General features: G+C 36.4%; 1 protein-coding gene across 1 annotated transcript in view; it reads right to left on the bottom strand.

Annotated features, from left to right (window-relative positions):
• Window positions 1-2,011: 2,011 nt before the first annotated feature.
• The window catches only part of LOC115230900 (receptor-interacting serine/threonine-protein kinase 4-like), a gene marked incomplete at its 5' end in the record, with an annotated part of 39,928 nt that continues 24,439 nt past the window's right edge, over window positions 2,012-17,500 (bottom strand). The window contains 6 exons of the mRNA XM_029801007.2: window positions 2,012-2,479; window positions 4,045-4,116; window positions 8,687-8,737; window positions 10,917-10,994; window positions 13,044-13,121; window positions 14,652-14,794. Coding sequence (XP_029656867.2) covers window positions 2,280-2,479; window positions 4,045-4,116; window positions 8,687-8,737; window positions 10,917-10,994; window positions 13,044-13,121; window positions 14,652-14,794 — 622 coding nt within the window. The remainder of the gene's footprint in view (window positions 2,480-4,044; window positions 4,117-8,686; window positions 8,738-10,916; window positions 10,995-13,043; window positions 13,122-14,651; window positions 14,795-17,500) is intronic.

Genomic DNA, 17,500 nt, shown 5'->3' with positions numbered 1-17,500 from the left:
TGAGACGATGCGACCAACATGGGTATGGGTGGACTGTGCTCACACACGCACAAACACCCACCCGATCGCACACCCACACATATAGATACATGCAAAGACGCACACTCGTAGATATTTATGCTTTAAAAATGTTGACCTTAAAACCGTGACATTCTGAAGAAATAGTATGAGTGTGTGGGTCAGCCAATATGTGTGTGTGTGTGTTGTGTGTGTGTGTGTGTGTGTGTGTGTGTGCTTTCATTTCTGTTTCGCTGAATTTGTGAAAGCGGGACGGAGAACTTGTTGACATCGATGACAATTTTCGTATATTGCTTCTTCTTTTTTTACATTTTTCAGTCATTAAATTGTGGCCATGCTGGGTTACCGCCTTGCAGGATTTTTAGTCGAACCAATTGACCTCATTAAAGTACATTTTTTCAGCCTGGTAAGTATCCGCTCAGTTTATATATATATATATTATATATATATATATATATATATACGCAGTCTTTAAATCGTAGTCTTCATTTCTGCTGGGGGCTCTTTCCATAAAGAAGTTTAGCATATAGCATCTGTTTAGGGATCCTCTGATCATTAATCTAAAGAAAATGTCCAGTCCATCATTATACTCTGAGCTTTTATAATTTGACAAATTCAACCTCTCTTCTCTGGGCAACATATTTTCCTTTTGATGCTTTTAAAATATGAAAATTACTTTGACAGTCATTGACCAGAACAAGACGAAGATCTCAGTCAGTAAAGGAATTTGTCTGGGGTCATCAAAGTTTGAAGTTACTCTTTTTAGTTTTATAAAGTCACTAAAAGTCTTACGTTTTCTCAATTTATAGAAAACTAACACTTTTAAAAATGAGTTTATTGTTACGCATTAAATGTTAAACTAAATTTGCTCCAGCTGGTCTATATAAACATTAACCTATAGCTTTGAACAGCTTTATTATTTTGTTGTGTATTTACATGGCATATAATGTGTGAATAGAATTTCTCCCCCAGTTATCCAAGCAAAAAATCAGAAACTTATGTTATCAATTTATTTAGAAGAATTTTGTACAAAGTTTGATACAAAATAATTTTGTTGTGTCTGGGGAGAGTCATTCTCTTTTAGTGCCTTATCATTTAACACACTCACCGGTAAAATTTCGTTTTGCTTTAATAGTAATTATCAATTTCTGAATAAAGTTTATTTTTATCTAATTTAAATATCTTGATTATTTAATTTGAAAATAATCAGGTTTGTTCACTTCTATCACAAAAGAATCCAATAAAAAGTGGAAAATACTTATGAATCTTCCTTTCCAATTCCACAAAAGTCTGCTCGGTAGAGCTTCCTGTCACATCTTATAATGTACATAAAGGTCTCATGTGTGTTACTTATTTAATCTTGGTCTCTGCTGTAAGAACTTGAAATCTAATTTCAAATTAAAATAACAGTGGAGTAATATGAAGGTAAATATTGTAGGGAAGAATTGTACTCTTCCTTTATCTGAAGTTATTCAAAAAGAGGGAGACACTGTGGCTTTTCCACAATCACATGCAATTAAAACAACAAATGTTGTGCCAGGATTTTTCAGCACAGCTATTGTTTAATTATAATTTTTTTGATTTATTTTCATATGTATAATAGTGAAGTTTTATTTTTACTGACGAAAATTTCAGTAATTAGTAAATAACGAAGGTCATAAAGTAAGAATATAAAATTAAAATATTGTATATTGAACTCAAGACCCCCTGAATTTTTATTAAACCACCGCCACTTTGGAGAGGCATGTCTTAAACCACAACAGGACAAAGTGAGAAATATCCTTAGATACATCATGTATTATATAGAAATACTATCTCTATAGGATATATAAAGGGAAAATACATCAATATATATATATACCAGGCATTCTACTCTCAGCTAAAACTGAAAGTAGATAACTATCAATATAGCAGAAGATATTAAAGCTGTCTATATAACAATGGGGTTGTTTAGGGAGGGGATTAGATATACAACAACAGCAACAACAATAAATGAACATTTCAAAGTTTGTCTTTATTTTAAATGTGAATTTTTAACAAAGGAGCCAAACCAGTGAAGGGATCACTATGTGGTTGATATACCTGCTAGAATTAGTAGCTAAATTCACACGATATCACTGTACAGAAGGGCATATTGGACAATGTGGTTGTGGGTTCTCTTTGGAAATAGGCATGATGGTCCTGGCTGCAATGCGTTTCATCATACGTCTCTGTTTGGTCAAGGTTAATCTGAGGCTAAGCAACAACAGTTACACAGAAATTCACTTTGCGTCTAATGACAGACATTCCATCGCAGCGAAACATTCAGCTTCTTCAAGAGCTGCACTTAATGTTGCGTGTGTCCGTGTTTCTGGGTCGCAATTTTTGTACCATTCGTAAAGAATCTGGTAGCCTTGTTTTACAGTGACATTAGACTCATCATCAATTTTCAGTTTAGTTGTATCAACTTCTAAAACAACAACTGCAAAAGACACAACAATAAGAAATAAATGCAACAACATTGACAATAACATAAAACGCTGTGTACTGTAGGTTGTTATGAATATAACAAACAAACTTTATCATTAGAGAAGTAAAAAAAGAAATAGCTAAGAAACATGAAAAATATAAGACATTGTTTTCTATTGATAAAAATTACAAAGAGTTTGAATTAAACGAGATTTTTAAAGAAAATTAATTGAAAAGTATACTTGAGAAAATATATGGTAAACGAGGGCAGGAAAACTTTTGTGAAGACAAAAGTATATCAGAACCTCAAGAATGACCTCCAACAGTGAAAGCATATGATCCATCCATTTCCTCTGCTCAATATTCTTGAAAGGGCTGTGGGGAAAGAGTCCTCAGGCACCTCCTCCATAGGGTCCTATCAGAAGCATCCATCATTAGACATTCTGCTTGTATTCTATGATGTGAAGAACTAAGACTATGGATATCATCCAACCATTTCTTTCTTGGCCTCCCCCTCGGTACCCTGTTCCATTGGTTTGACTTTGAGAACCTGTCCTGTAATTCATTCCTGCAACACCCTGATCACATGTCCGAGGTACCACAGATGTGGAGGAGATGTGGTTCAACTTGGAGAGACTCCCAGATCTCTGAACTGTAAATCCTATTGAGTAACATTACTCCAAAGACCCTTTAGAAGAATCCCATATATCTGTCTTATTCTGGTAGATTTCAGACCTGGTATTCAAAAGGGTCATGAATGTACTGTCCCTCTGTGTCATCTACTACCTTGCAAAGTTCCCAAGAGGACACTGGAAATCGAATGATCAGTGATTGTCCAACAGTCGATAATTCTAAGTCAAACTCAATCCCATTTCAAACTTCTCCAATGAACTCCAGGTTCGATCAATTCTACAGAGCCTATTCAGTTATTATTATGTCAGTCTGAATGAGATATGCCCCCTGCAGTTCGGCTTGACTTGTGAATGTTCATTTTCTGGTAAATTCCCTTAAAGGAATTCTCTGTTTTCGCCTGAGGAGAATGATAGGATTTCGCTGTGTCACCTTTATTAAATCGCTTTTTATTGAAGCATTTACAGACATATGTCATGTGGTAAAGTCATTGCAAAATGGCAAAATAAATTGGAATTATCAGCTTCCAACACAATAACCCAATAAATAATGGCTGCAAGAAAAACCAAACTCAAATTCTTCTGTTTGAAGAAAGATGCTTTGTTTTAGATGTGAACTTTGGGACTTGTTCTTCATTACAATAACCTAACAGTGAACCTAAAGAAAATGTAAAACAAATTCACTCACCTGTTTACCCTTAAACAATATATTTTAGTTCCCTCTTCCAAAAGATAATATTAAACGCCATTTGTGTTTTCTAGTTTATCCATTATTACCAACCATGCTAACCTCAGTGGATATTTTATGAAATATCAGGAATATCGTAAATAAAATTGTCATACAGATAACCTATCAATTGGAAATGAGGAATGTAACTTGTTCTCATTCATTCTGACAAATAAAATAGATCAGGTGAAAGTAAAATATATAGAAATCAAATATACTCACCTATTTGCCACCAATCACGTCCTAACCTCTTAGCCACTCTCAGAAGATCTTTCTCCTTCAGAACTGGACTCTCTGAAATAAATATTTCCAGCTTTTATAATTTATTGTAAAACTTATTTATCTCTATAAATATTCTGTAGTTTATTGTTGTGGGACATTGTTATCATCAGTGGTTGGCTGGTGACCACTAGGGTTTTGCTCAGTATTTTTATACTTTCCATTGTGGGACCAGGTAATATTTAGGCCCGCAACAAAATAGACTAACTTTCCGAAACCTTGTTTCTCTTTAACAGAGACATCCTACATAATCTAACAATGTTGCAATTATTTCATTCAATTATCATTTCATAGTTCTCTCTCTCCTTTCATATATCTGTACCAAATCTATGACATGTGACTGTCCTCTGAACTCTACACTTCACTAACCACCATTCTCCTCATCTTCTGCTAAAATCCAATATCATCCAATGTGGTCTCCAAAGATCTCGTCAGAATTGCATGACACACCACTTCAAGTAAAATAAACGTAATACCTGTTCTCTTTGCTGTTGGAAATCTTGAATTTTATCATCCCACATCCCAGTTCACCTGGTCATTATCTGGTGCAGGGAATATTTTAAGACTCCTTAATAAAGGTGAGCAATGATCAGTTCTCCACAGATGAAACAAAAAGTGATATCAAGTGTCCTAAAACACTGTACACTTGCACAAAACCCCATTCACTACATACAACTGGACATCTACACATTATTGCAGGAAGACATCTGAAATGGTACAAAAGGACTGATACTCAAAAATATATAAGAAAGACGGGAATACAAAGTGCGAGCTCCAAATCTTTTATTTTCCAGAATGTTTGGCATATTTATTTCTTTTAACCCATCTTCGTTCTGTGACTTGATCTCAATGCCTTTACTCTTATTGCAAAATTAGGTAGTGTACCATCGTCGTAATAGTTTTTCAAGTTTCCCTTTAAACTTCATCAGGGTTTCTCCTGCTATTTTGACCTTCACTTGTTTCTGCTGACCTTTCACAAATGACGGGCTGCATTACCCATTTGCATTGAAGCACATTCTTCACCAAGTTCCTCAGTCTACCCAGTTAATCCAGAACTATTTGCATATCCTTTTATTTGTTGTTACTATTGTTATGTAATCCATTAATGTCTTCTCGAGTGTTTTCCTTTGAGCCATTCCTTATCAATCTGCTGGTTTAAGTAACATCTCCATAACAATCACAAACCAAATGACTGATATTGTAGAAACTACAGCAATTCCCGTTTCAAAATGATACCAGTCTGCCGAGAAAGTTTTCCTCATGAACTGCATATCGAAATTGTTATAGCAGCTCCTCATCAGATCCTTAATCTTTTCTCATATATAAAACAGGTCCACTGCTTCCATCAACAATTTGTTTGCTAGAGAACCATAAACCAGATCAAATCATACAACATTCAATCCCTTTTATTCTTCTTTCCATCTTGTATCACATCCTAGATTTAAGACACATGTTCCACACAGCCAGGAATGCCAGAGGATTCCAGTCTTCGAGATACTTTTAGTTCCATATTCATTATTCTGTAGATTTACAGTTGATCTCTTTGTGAATACAACATTGTAAATCTTGCCATTTATATTCAAGGTTGAAATTAGTCTGAACTAATCAATCGGTATTTGATTGCTGGTTTCAATGGACATTTCAAACTGTCTATGAATGGGAATCATTGCTTTTGCTTTGGATCTCCTGCATATATCCATCCAGTTCATCTTTATTGTATTTTAGCTTTCTGTTCTCAGTATCTGCAAACAGAATTCCCTTGTAGAAGTTAAAGAGGAGCGTTTAATTTTGTTGACGACATGATCATTTTTCTAGGGCTTTTGGAGCAAAATTGTGCCCAAGGCCCTTTTTAAAGTGGTTGATGTTAGGAAAGGCACATCACCATAGAAAAGCCGGAATGTGTTCCTCATCCAATCAAGGCGGACAGTATTTGTTAATAAGAACTGACATGGATAGGAATCATCCATCCAATCGATAGGAGCATAGACAATCAGATGATAAATGATGAGGGTCATCAGTGTCTATCTTGGAGAGAGAGGGAGAGAGAGAACGGTTGTCTCAACATCAAACCTAATGCTTTTACATGGATAAAGACAATATTTAGGGGATGTAATGATAAATTTAGTATCAGTGAAAAAAAAGGCAGGGTGTTCACATACGGAACACATTTCATTGTAAATCTGTCACATTATGAGAGATATTTGCCTAAATAGCAACAACAGCAATAACCTATCAGTAAACTTAGTAACTACATATTTTAGTCCTCCGTTTCAAAATATAGTATTAATTCTATTGTCTTCTAAATTATCCATTTTCCGAACCATGCCAACCCCATTGGATATTTTGTGAAATTCCATTGATATCAAAATGTCTAATAGAATTATTATACAGCTAATATTTCAGATGTAAATTAGGAATGGATAATGTCCTCAGTCATTCTGATAAACTACAAATGCTCAGGTGAAGGTTAAAGATATAGAAATCCATGAGGTACTGTTATTTGCTACTCACCAACTGGCTGTGATGTTGTCAAGGCATCCTTCACAGAAGTTGGAGTCTTTGAAATGAATATTTTCAAGTTTTACGTTTTATAGTATAATTTCATTATAGTTATTGATAATCAACACTTTATTATTGTGGGAAGGGCATACAGCTGTAAAAACTAGTTCGTAGGGATGTGGTTGTGTACCCATGTAAAAGTTATGTTAACTTTGAGGGTAACAAGGTGTAAAATATCAGATGAGGGTACAAGATAATGCTATGAAACTTCCAGACAGACAAGTTTAAGAGAGTTAATGAATGATAGCTGATTAATTATCATGTTAATGTGGCGTTTAAACACTAACTATCAATATAGATTGTATAAAATCTGTGTGAAGAACATGTGACATTTGTTACAATTAATATGGTTGTGTCTCAGCACAGTTGATATTATGGTAGTTCCATGAGAAACCATAGAAAAATGTAACCATTTCCAGTACCGAATACTAATGATGAATTCTTTTCTTGGTCAAATAACAATGACCAGGTTCCATGATCTAATTTCAACATAACAATCAAGTCGGAAGTAAAACCAAAATGTGAAAGACTGAAAACAGTGACTCTCTTACAATTGAAACCATCTCAAAGCCAACAATTGTCAGTATAACGATGTCTATATATGGACAGTAAACGTTATTCAAACATCGTAACAAGCGATAATTATATATATATAGTTAGAAAAGTGTTGTGAGTTCAAGTCACACTGGAATCTCATACGTTCATTCCTTTCCATGTATTGCATATGTTAACATCAATGTTTTGTTCAAATGTGAACATATGTTCTCTGTTCAATATGAATGTTATCAAAATCACTGAATCGGTTTCCACAATCGATATTATTATACTGAGCTAATATGTTATACCAGACAGGAAATTACTGTAACAATCGAAGACAAAGAATTATGATGAGTTACTGGAAGACAGCATCATCATCATCATCAACATTCAAAGTTTGTTTTCCATGCTGGAATGGCTTGGAAATCTTGACAGGATCTGACAAGCCAGACAACTGCACCAGGCCCCAGATGGTTTCTTTGGCATGGTTTTCTATGGTAGGATGCTCTTATTGATGCCAACCACCTCACAGAGTGTACGTGGCCCCTTTTTATAAAGCACAAGTACTGGCATATTTAGCCAAAAGACATGTAAGACAAAGACCCCACAGCCGGGAGAGGGGGTATGGAAAATTTCTCTCCCCGCAACCTGATTCTTTTGTCATCACATTCCCTTCTCACCTCCTGAAAATGTCATCAGCTTCAGTGAACCAAAACATCATAGAGTAGTGAGGACCGTCTAATTATGTAGAATGTAACACAACTTGATTACTACTTGTGCTATAATTAAAGGCTCCCAGAACACACTAGGAAGTGGTTGGTGGAAACTAGGAAAGATGACACCACAAATTTGAAAGGAACGTTTGATATTGTTGGGAAATCGATTATCATTTCTAATGCCTGTACGACAATAAAATATACCCAGGACCCTTTATAAAATGGTTGGGGTTAGAAAGGGTCTACCACCTTAGAAAAGCTGCAATGTTTAAGTGAGATGTTTTCCTCAACAAATGACGGTTGGCAGTAATTTCAGATACAACTGACATGGACAGTGATGACCCACCTAGTGTATGGGAGCATGGAGAGCAGATGAGAAAGGATGAGGATGATATCATTTATTGTATTGAAACTTTTAACCAGCATCTTTCTTGAAAAGACGGAGAGAAAGAGCATGAGTGAGAGAGAGAGAATGAATGAGTACAATGAGATGACAAACAGGGCGAATATTCTCCTTAACGGGAGAGAACCGTTTCAGGGTTTATATTTAATTTTTGTATCTTTCTTTCTGCGAGTGAATGAGTAACTGATGTTTGCATAAAGTACATTTATTGGATATTCGTGTTGTTGTAGAAGAACAGAATTTTTTTATAGCTAAGCATTCAAATGAAATGTAGCAGTGGAACCTGTTCTCGGTCATTCTATTGACCAAAATAGCTCAGTAAAAGCTAAAATTTATAGAAATCAATTATGTAATGTCATTCTATACTCACCACGTGGCTCTTCCACTGTCTGGACCTCTTTGTCTTCAAATATTGGCCTTGCTGAATTAAATATTTCCAAGATTATACTTTATAGTAAAATTTCTTTAATGAACATCGATATTTTATAATTGTGAAATATTCCTATAACCAATAGTCAAGATTAACCGTCCCAAATGCCCCCACTCTGTAGGTAACGAAGGGCTTCTCCCTAAGAGTGGAAAGCAGATTGTATGAGACTTGTGTACGGACAGATGTACAACACAATAATGAAAGATAGGCTGTGAAGATAGAAGACATGCAAAGGGTTGGAGACAAATGAAGCCAGCATGCTCCACTGGATGTACAACATCAGTGTTCAGGTAAGTCGCAGTGGAAATGTCTTAAGAGAAAATCTGGGAATAAGAGTCATCCGATGTAGAGTTCAAAAGAGAGATCTTTCATAGTATGGTTATGTGATGCATATGGATGAGGTGATCAGCATAAAGAGATGCGGATCTCTAAATGTGGAGAGAAGCTGAGGAAGAGGAAGACTGAGGAGGACATGGGACAAAGTGGTGAGAAATGATGTTCAGATGCTGAGCTTCACACGGAAGATAACTAAAACGACTGAGACAATCAGCAATTTTCTGTGCTTGAAAAGACCCAACTGGCTAAGTGACATCGAGGCCATCAAGGCATGTCCTTTATGTGCATACCCCCCACCCCGCACACAATCTGTCCCCTAAGAAACATCTCCACAAGCTAAATTCCATACACCCTTCCCCAACATGATCCCTAACAAGATATAAAATGTAAGGTGAGGGTACACGATGTTCCTATGACAAAATAAGTTTACATTTCAGACATACAAATGTAAGAGAGTTAATGAATTATAGCTTATTAATTATCATGATAATTGGGTATATATGTGATACAATGGCACTGTGCTTGACGGTGCAATACTAGATATCAATATAGATTGTATATAATCTGAGTAAAGAGCATATAGCCTTCATTACAATGAATATGATTGTGTCTCAGCACAGCTAATATTATGGTAGTTCCATGAGCAAACGAAGAAAGATATAACCAAGTCCACTGCCAAATACTAATGATTAATTCATTTCCCGGTCAAATAACAATGACTATCTTTCATTAAATAATTTGAACGCAACGATGTCAGTGTGCACACAAGGCAGAGTGAAGAGGCCTGAGAGAAGTGTTAGACATAAGAAGCATCAGATGTGGTGTACAAGAGAGACAACTGCACTGGTATTGTCATGTGTATGGATGAGGAGAGCTGTGGGAAGAAGTGTTGCACCCTAACAGTGGAAGGAACCCGTGGAAAGGAGTGACCCAGGAAGACAGGGCATGACGTGGTGAAACGACCTTCGAACGTTGGGCCTCACAGAGGTAATGGCAAGAGACAGAGACCTCTGTAAATATGATGTGATTAAGAGGACCCGGCAAGTGAAGTGAGATCACAGCTGTAGCCTATACCAGTGTTGCATAACCAGCCCTTTTTAAAAGTACCCTTGAATCACAGAGTGATAAGTTGCGCTTGAGAAGAATTTCTGAGTCAAGTAAAACCAGAAATCAGAAATCACAAATCAAAATCAAATCAAGATCGAAATCAAAATGCAAATTGTAATTATGGCCGATGCCAGTGCCGCCTGGCTGGCACCCGTGCCGGTGGCACATAATAAGTACCGTTCAAACATTGTTTGTTGCCAGTGCCGCCTGACTGGTTCCCTGTGCCGTTGGCACGTAAAAAGCACCTTCCGAACGTGGTCGATGCCAGCCCCAACTTCAACTGGCTCCTGTGTCGGTGGCACGTAAAAAGCACCCACCACACTCTCGGAGTGGTTGGCGTTAGGAATGGCATACATATGTGGAAACCTTGCTAGATCCCTTTGGAGCCTGGCGCAGCCTACTGCCTTGCCAGTGAAATCGTCCGACCCGTGCCACCATAAGAAACGGATGTTAAATGATGATGATGATGATGATGAGTTCTGTGACCAAATGACAAAATTAACTCAATTGTGTCTTCTAATTTGAACATTATTACCAACAGCATTAACCTCAATGAGTATTTCATAAACTCACAGTAAATCGATATCTTTAATTCAATTATTATACAGATAATTGTTCAATTGGAAAATAGGAATGGAAGCTGTTTTCAGTTATTTTTTCAAGCACAATATACTCGGGGGAAGAAAACCTTACAGAAATCAATTGGGAACTATTATTTTATACTCACCTATTGCCTGAGATGCAGCCCCTAATTCCTGACATGTAGCCTCTGTTTGCACACACCTGTCCTCACACTTTGGAGCCCCTGAAATAAATATTTCCAAGTTTTACATTTAAAAATAAACTTTCTTCATCTTTATTTTTATTAAACTCTATCTTGTTATTGTGAGTCATTCAATTGGTGATCTTACCGGTCAAATGTTGACCAATATGGTTTTGGTCAATATTTCTGTACTTTCTACAGTGGTCCCATGTAATAGCCCAATATGTCCACAATAAAACAGACTAACATTTCTAAATCCACCCTCTCTCTCTCTCTCTCTCTCTCTCTCTCTCTCTCTCCCTCTCACTCTAAGAACACATTAAATATTCTAACAATGTACCAATTATCTCATTTAATTAAAACTTGATAACAGTTTTCTCTTAGCTTTGTCTTTCTTTTCTTATAACTGCCAAATCTATGGCATGGCACTGTCCTCTCATCTCTAGAATTCACTAATCAACATTCCTCTCTAATTAAGTAAAACTGAGCCCATAAAGATGTCCTTTATGTACATACCCTCCACCACGCACACAATCTGTCCCCTAAAAATCATCTCCACAAGCCAAATTCCATACACCCTTCCCCAACATGATCCCTAACAAGATATAAAATGTAAGGTGAGGGTACAGGATGTCCCTATGACAAAATATATTTACATTTCCGACATATAAATGTAAGAGAGTTAATGAATTATAGCTTATTAATTATCTTGATAATTGGGTATATATGTGATACAATGGTACTGTGCTTGATGGTGCAATACTAGATATCAATATAGATTGTATATAATCTGAGTAAAGAACATATAACCTTCATTACTATGAATATGATTGTGTCTCAGCACAGCTAATATTATGGTAGTTCCATGAGCAAACGAAGAAAGATATAACCAAGTCCACTGCCAAATGCTAATGATTAATTCATTTCCCGGTCAAATAACAATGACTATCTTTCATTAAATAATTTGAACGCAACGATGTCGGTGTGCACACAAGGCAGAGTGAAGAGGCCTGAGAGAAGTGTTAGACATAAGAAGCATCAGATGTGGTGTACAAGAGAGACAACTGCACTGGTATGGTTATGGTATGGATGAGGAGAGCTGTGGGAAGAAGTGTTGCACCCTAACAGTGGAAGGAACCCGTGGAAAGGAGTGGCCCAGGAAGACAGGGGATGACGTAGTGAAACGACCTTCGAACGTTGGGCCTCACAGAGGTAATGGCAAGAGACAGAGACCTCTGGAAATATGATGTGATTAAGAGGACCCGGCAAGTGAAGTGAGATCACAGCTGTAGCCTATACCAGTGTCACATAACCAGCCCTTTTTAAAAGTACCCTTGAATCACAGAGTGATAAGTTGCGCTTGAGAAGAATTTCTGAGTCAAGTAAAACCAAAAATCAGAAATCACAAATCAAAATCAAAACAAGATCGAAATCAAAATGCAAATTGTAATTATGGCCGGTGCCAGTGCCGCCTGGCTGGCACCTGTGCCGGTGGCACATAATAAGTACCATTCAAACATTGTTTGTTGCCAGTGCCGCCCGACCGGTTCCCTGTGCCGGTGGCACGTAAAAAACACCATCAGAACGTGGTCAATGCCAGCCCCAACTTCAACTGGCTTCTGTGTCGGTGGCACGTAAAAAGCACCCACCACACTCTCGGAGTGGTTGGCGTTAGGAATGGCATACATATGTGGAAACCTTGCCAGATCACATTGGAGCCTGACGCAGCCTACTGCCTTGCCAGTGAAATCGTCCGACCCATGCTACTATAAAAACGGACGTTAAACGATGATGATGAGGAGGAGGATGATAATGATGATGATGATGATGATGATGATGAGTTCCGTGACCAAATGACAAAATTAATTCTATTGTGTCTTCTAATTTGAACATTATTACCAACAGCATTAACCTCAATGGGTATTTCATAAACTCTCAGTAAATCGATATCTTTAATTCAATTATTATACAGATAATTGTTCAATTGGAAACTAGGAAAGGAAGCTGTTTTCAGTTATTCTTTCAAGCACAATATACTCGGGGGAAGAAAACCTTACAGAAATCAATTGGGAACTATTATTTTATACTCACCAATTGCCTGAGATGCAGCCCCTAATTCCTGACATGTAGCCTCTGTTTGTACACACCTGTCCTCAAACTTTGGAGCCTCTGAAATAAATATTTCCAAGTTTTACATTTAATAATAAACTTTCTTCATCTTTATTTTTATTAAACTATCTTGTTATTGTGAGACATTCACTTCCTGTCGTTACTGGTCAACTGTTGACCATTATGGTTTTGGTCAATATTTCTGTACTTTCTACAGTGGTCCCATGTAATAGCTCAATATGTCCACAATAAAACAGACTAACATCTCTAAATCCACCCCTCTCTCTATCTCTCTCTCTCTAAAAACACATTAAATATTCTAACAATGTACCAATTATCTCATTTAATTAACACTTGATAACAGTTTTCTCTTAGCTTTGTCTTTCTTTTCTTATAACTCTGCCAAACCTATGGCATGGCACAGTCCTCTCATCTCTAGAATTCACTAATCAACATTCCTCTCTAATTAAGTGAAACTGAGCCCATAAAGACATGTCCTTTATGTGCATACCCTCCACTCTGCACACAATCTGTCCCCTGAAAAACATCTCCACAAGCCAAATTCCATACACCCTTCACCAACATGATCCCTAACAAGATATAAAATGTAAGGTGAGGGTACACGATGTTCCTATGGCAAAATATGTTTACATTTCAGACATACAAATGTAAGAGAGTTAATGAATTATAGCTTATTAATTATCATGATAATTGGGTATATATGTGATACAATGGCACTGTGCTTGACGGTGCAATACTAGATATCAATATAGATTGTATATAATCTGAGTAAAGAACATATAACCTTCATTACTATGAATATGATTGTGTCTCAGCACAGCTAATATTATGGTAGTTCCATGAGCAAACGAAGAAAGATATAACCAAGTCCACTGCCAAATACTAATCATTAATTAATTTCCTGGTCAAATAACAATGACTATCTTTCATTAAATAATTTGAACGCAACAATCAAGACCAAAGGGTGAAACACTCAGAAAACTGTGCCTCTTTTAGCATTAATATCATCTAAAATCTAACAAGAGTGAGAAAAAGAATGACTATATGGATGGTAAATGTTGTTCAAACAATGTAATAAGTGTATATTATATATAATTACAAATAAGGATTTGTGAGATCAAGTCACACAGGGAACTCATATTTAATTCCTATCTTTGTATTGTATGTCAACACCAATATTTTGTTTAAATGTAAACATGTTCACCGTTCAATACTAAATTTGATATTTAATCAACGTTAATGATCATTATACTTATAATCTTAGAGATTTGATTTTTAATCTTGTTAATTTCTTATAATTCAGGGTACGTACCTAAAGAGACATTCAGGGTACGTACCTAAACAACATATCATGACAGACATCTTGAAGTGTGACATCTTAAAATTAGGTAAAGGCATCATTTAGTGGATATAGTGATAGATATACTGTCACAAAGAAAAGACCCCAGGAACACCTATCATAAATCTGTCCCATTATGACCTACCTGGGTCTACACAAAAGCTTGAAGCACATTATTCCACACCATAAGGTCAACAAGACAACAAACAGAGCCCCAAATATTATCTTACCAAATTCACTTTTGCTGAGTGTGTTTTCTCGACACACGGGGCATCTCTTAAATGTCATTTCAGAAGAACATTTCTCACAGAGAACAAGATCTCCACATGGTTGCAGTCTCACGGTGGCCATGTTCTCATGACAGTAGTGACATCTATGGAACAAAATATAAACAGATTTCATCAATATCATTCATGTATATCAAATTTTACATGGTATACATGTTTACAGCACAAAATATTATGAAACTCTGCAGTGACCTCCATGAGTGTTTCACAATTTCTATTTTAAAGAACCACGTTCGGACAGATTTATGTGTGTATAAGTGCTACGCAGACACACACACGTGTATATTTATACAGATTTTGTTAAATATACGTCTTGACTCTGATATATTACAAAAGCAGTGCACCACATATATTCCAAAACCATACTTCACTTCTAGACTCCATTTCTGCTGAACAAAACTATATATGTACACAACTTTTTGTCTATATACGAGGTCTGATCAATAAGTATCCAGACTGTTGCTATAGTAACGAAGCAAAAACACGCAGAGTGACGCCGCTTGGCAAAGATTGATCTCAATCTGTGCTGTACATGCGCACTAATTTTTTATGTTCTAGCTCATATTCGCTGTTTACAGCAGTGCTTGGAAGCCTACGTAAAGTTGCAGAAAGTGTATGGAGAGGAGTGTATGAGCCACACACACATTTAAGAGTGGTTCAGACATTTTAAGTATGGCCGTAAATGTCGATATTGACGAACATTCTGGAAGATCTGCAACGAGCAGAACTGAGAAAAAACATTGCTGATGTGCGTACAGTTGTGTGGGTAAACCGTCGAATTGCCATCCTTGAATTATCAGAGGATGTGCAGGTTTGTTACGGTTCCGGCCATTACCACTGAAGATTTGGGTTTGAGACGCGTGTCTACCAAATTTGTGCAAAAACTGCTTTCAGATGACCAAGAGGACACACGGGTTTCAGATGCACAACATGTCCTTGATTGTGTCAGGGACGATAAAAATTTATTGAAAAATTTCTAGGGCCCTCTGAGCAGGAATCGTCAAACTTTTGACAAAATTTGATGCAGATTCTCTGCTCAGCTTTCTATATCATTGTCAATGTGACGATCACACGCTACACACCTTCCTTCCAAGCACTGCTGTAAACAGTGGAATTGCTCTAGAAAGTCAAAACTTAGCGTGCGTGCACAATAGAGATAAATGTCAATCTGTGCCGAGCAACTTTACTCTGTGTGCTTTAGCTTTGTTACTATGGCAACAGTCTGGATACTTATTGATAAGATCATGTACAACCATTAATATATGTATATATAAAACTCTTCATTGTATCTAATCTGTTTCACATGTCCTCTATATTTAGACATCTGGCTTTGAATTTTATGGCTGGAGAGACGGGCCACCTTTGCTATAGCTTCATATATACGAGATCCGTATAACAAAACAAGTCACTGTTCTAAAATAGAAGAATGCTTTCAGAATACAATACAATGTATATGTACAAAACTGGAGAACATTTTAAAAACAGATGAGTTGACTGCAATAAATGCAATGTTTCTATGCTCCATTAACTTCAGGCCAATCAAAGATGCATTATGGTTGTATGATCCCCGCGGTAGCTGGCCCGTGTGTCTTTCCCCATCATTGCAGTCGAACAAAATCTTACCATCCACAGGAAAATTCTGGACATTTGTTGTGACGGATATTAAAAGAAAAGTTCCTTACATAATCCTACATTAAAGGACCATATAAGAAAACATCAGGTAAAAATGTACCCCTAGTTATAGCTAAATCCAGGGACATTGAGAAATAAACCACTGATTCTGCCACACATGATGTAATTGTTATTGGTGTATCTAAAGAAATCATTGATTTACAAACATGTTTTGACAAATTGTCCACTTCAAATGTATTTCTCCCCAAAATTTTATCTGCCTAAATCGATTGTACCAAAACCTAGATTTTGCAGATTTACCTTCTACTGAGGCATAGGCATACTGTTTAGTCTCCGGTAATCTTTCCTTTTTAATGTTTATAATAAAGACACACATTTTACCTATTTCGGTATTGATACCATTTTTGACAATCTTATTATATTTTTATACAACATAGCAATATTGTTTATAAGCAATCACACATAATAAAATTTCGTCTGCATTAACATCTTTGGTTTCTTTGCGCCTTGCCCCTTTAACTGGTAATCAACATCATGATTTAAAGTCTTACACTACTAAGCCTCTTTTTATGGACACTTACTTTATATCCAATTGACTACCCCTAATGTCTTCTTTCTGCCTAGAGGAAAGGGAATACATACAACATTTATGACCATACCTAGCCATGAGCTGTCAACTTATTCTTGTCCTTTATTCAAAACAGAACACTGTCTTCTGGTCTTAGATTTAGTAGTTGATAAAGAGATAAATGAAATTAGAAATGAATTACAATCCTTTACAACACTATCACCCCAATAGCCTCCATGCGATTCTTGGAAGTGTAGTTTTTTTCTTAGCTACAATATCGATAACATTAATTTCTTCCATCTTCTTACTCTGTTAAAATATTTTAGAAACATTACAGTAATGTGTCCGAATGGTTGAAATTCTATTCATTATCTACAGCTAAAGATGGCACTGCATTTAAATTGATGTATTGATTGCATTGTTCAATTGAATGGGCGCTTGAAACGGTCGTATTGTATCACGACTTGATATCCTGTTGCTTAATTTGATTATATATATATATATGAAGATGCAAGGCTCAGTGGTTAGAACCTCAGGCTCACACTCATGAGGTAGGGAGTTCGATTTTGTGCTTGAGCAAGACACAATATTT

This window comes from Octopus sinensis, unplaced genomic scaffold (genome assembly GCF_006345805.1).
Source record: "Octopus sinensis unplaced genomic scaffold, ASM634580v1 Contig16735, whole genome shotgun sequence".
NCBI lineage: Eukaryota > Metazoa > Mollusca > Cephalopoda > Octopoda > Octopodidae > Octopus > Octopus sinensis.
The sequence above is the reverse complement of the archived record's forward strand: the minus strand, read 5'-3'. Positions and strand labels throughout refer to the sequence as shown.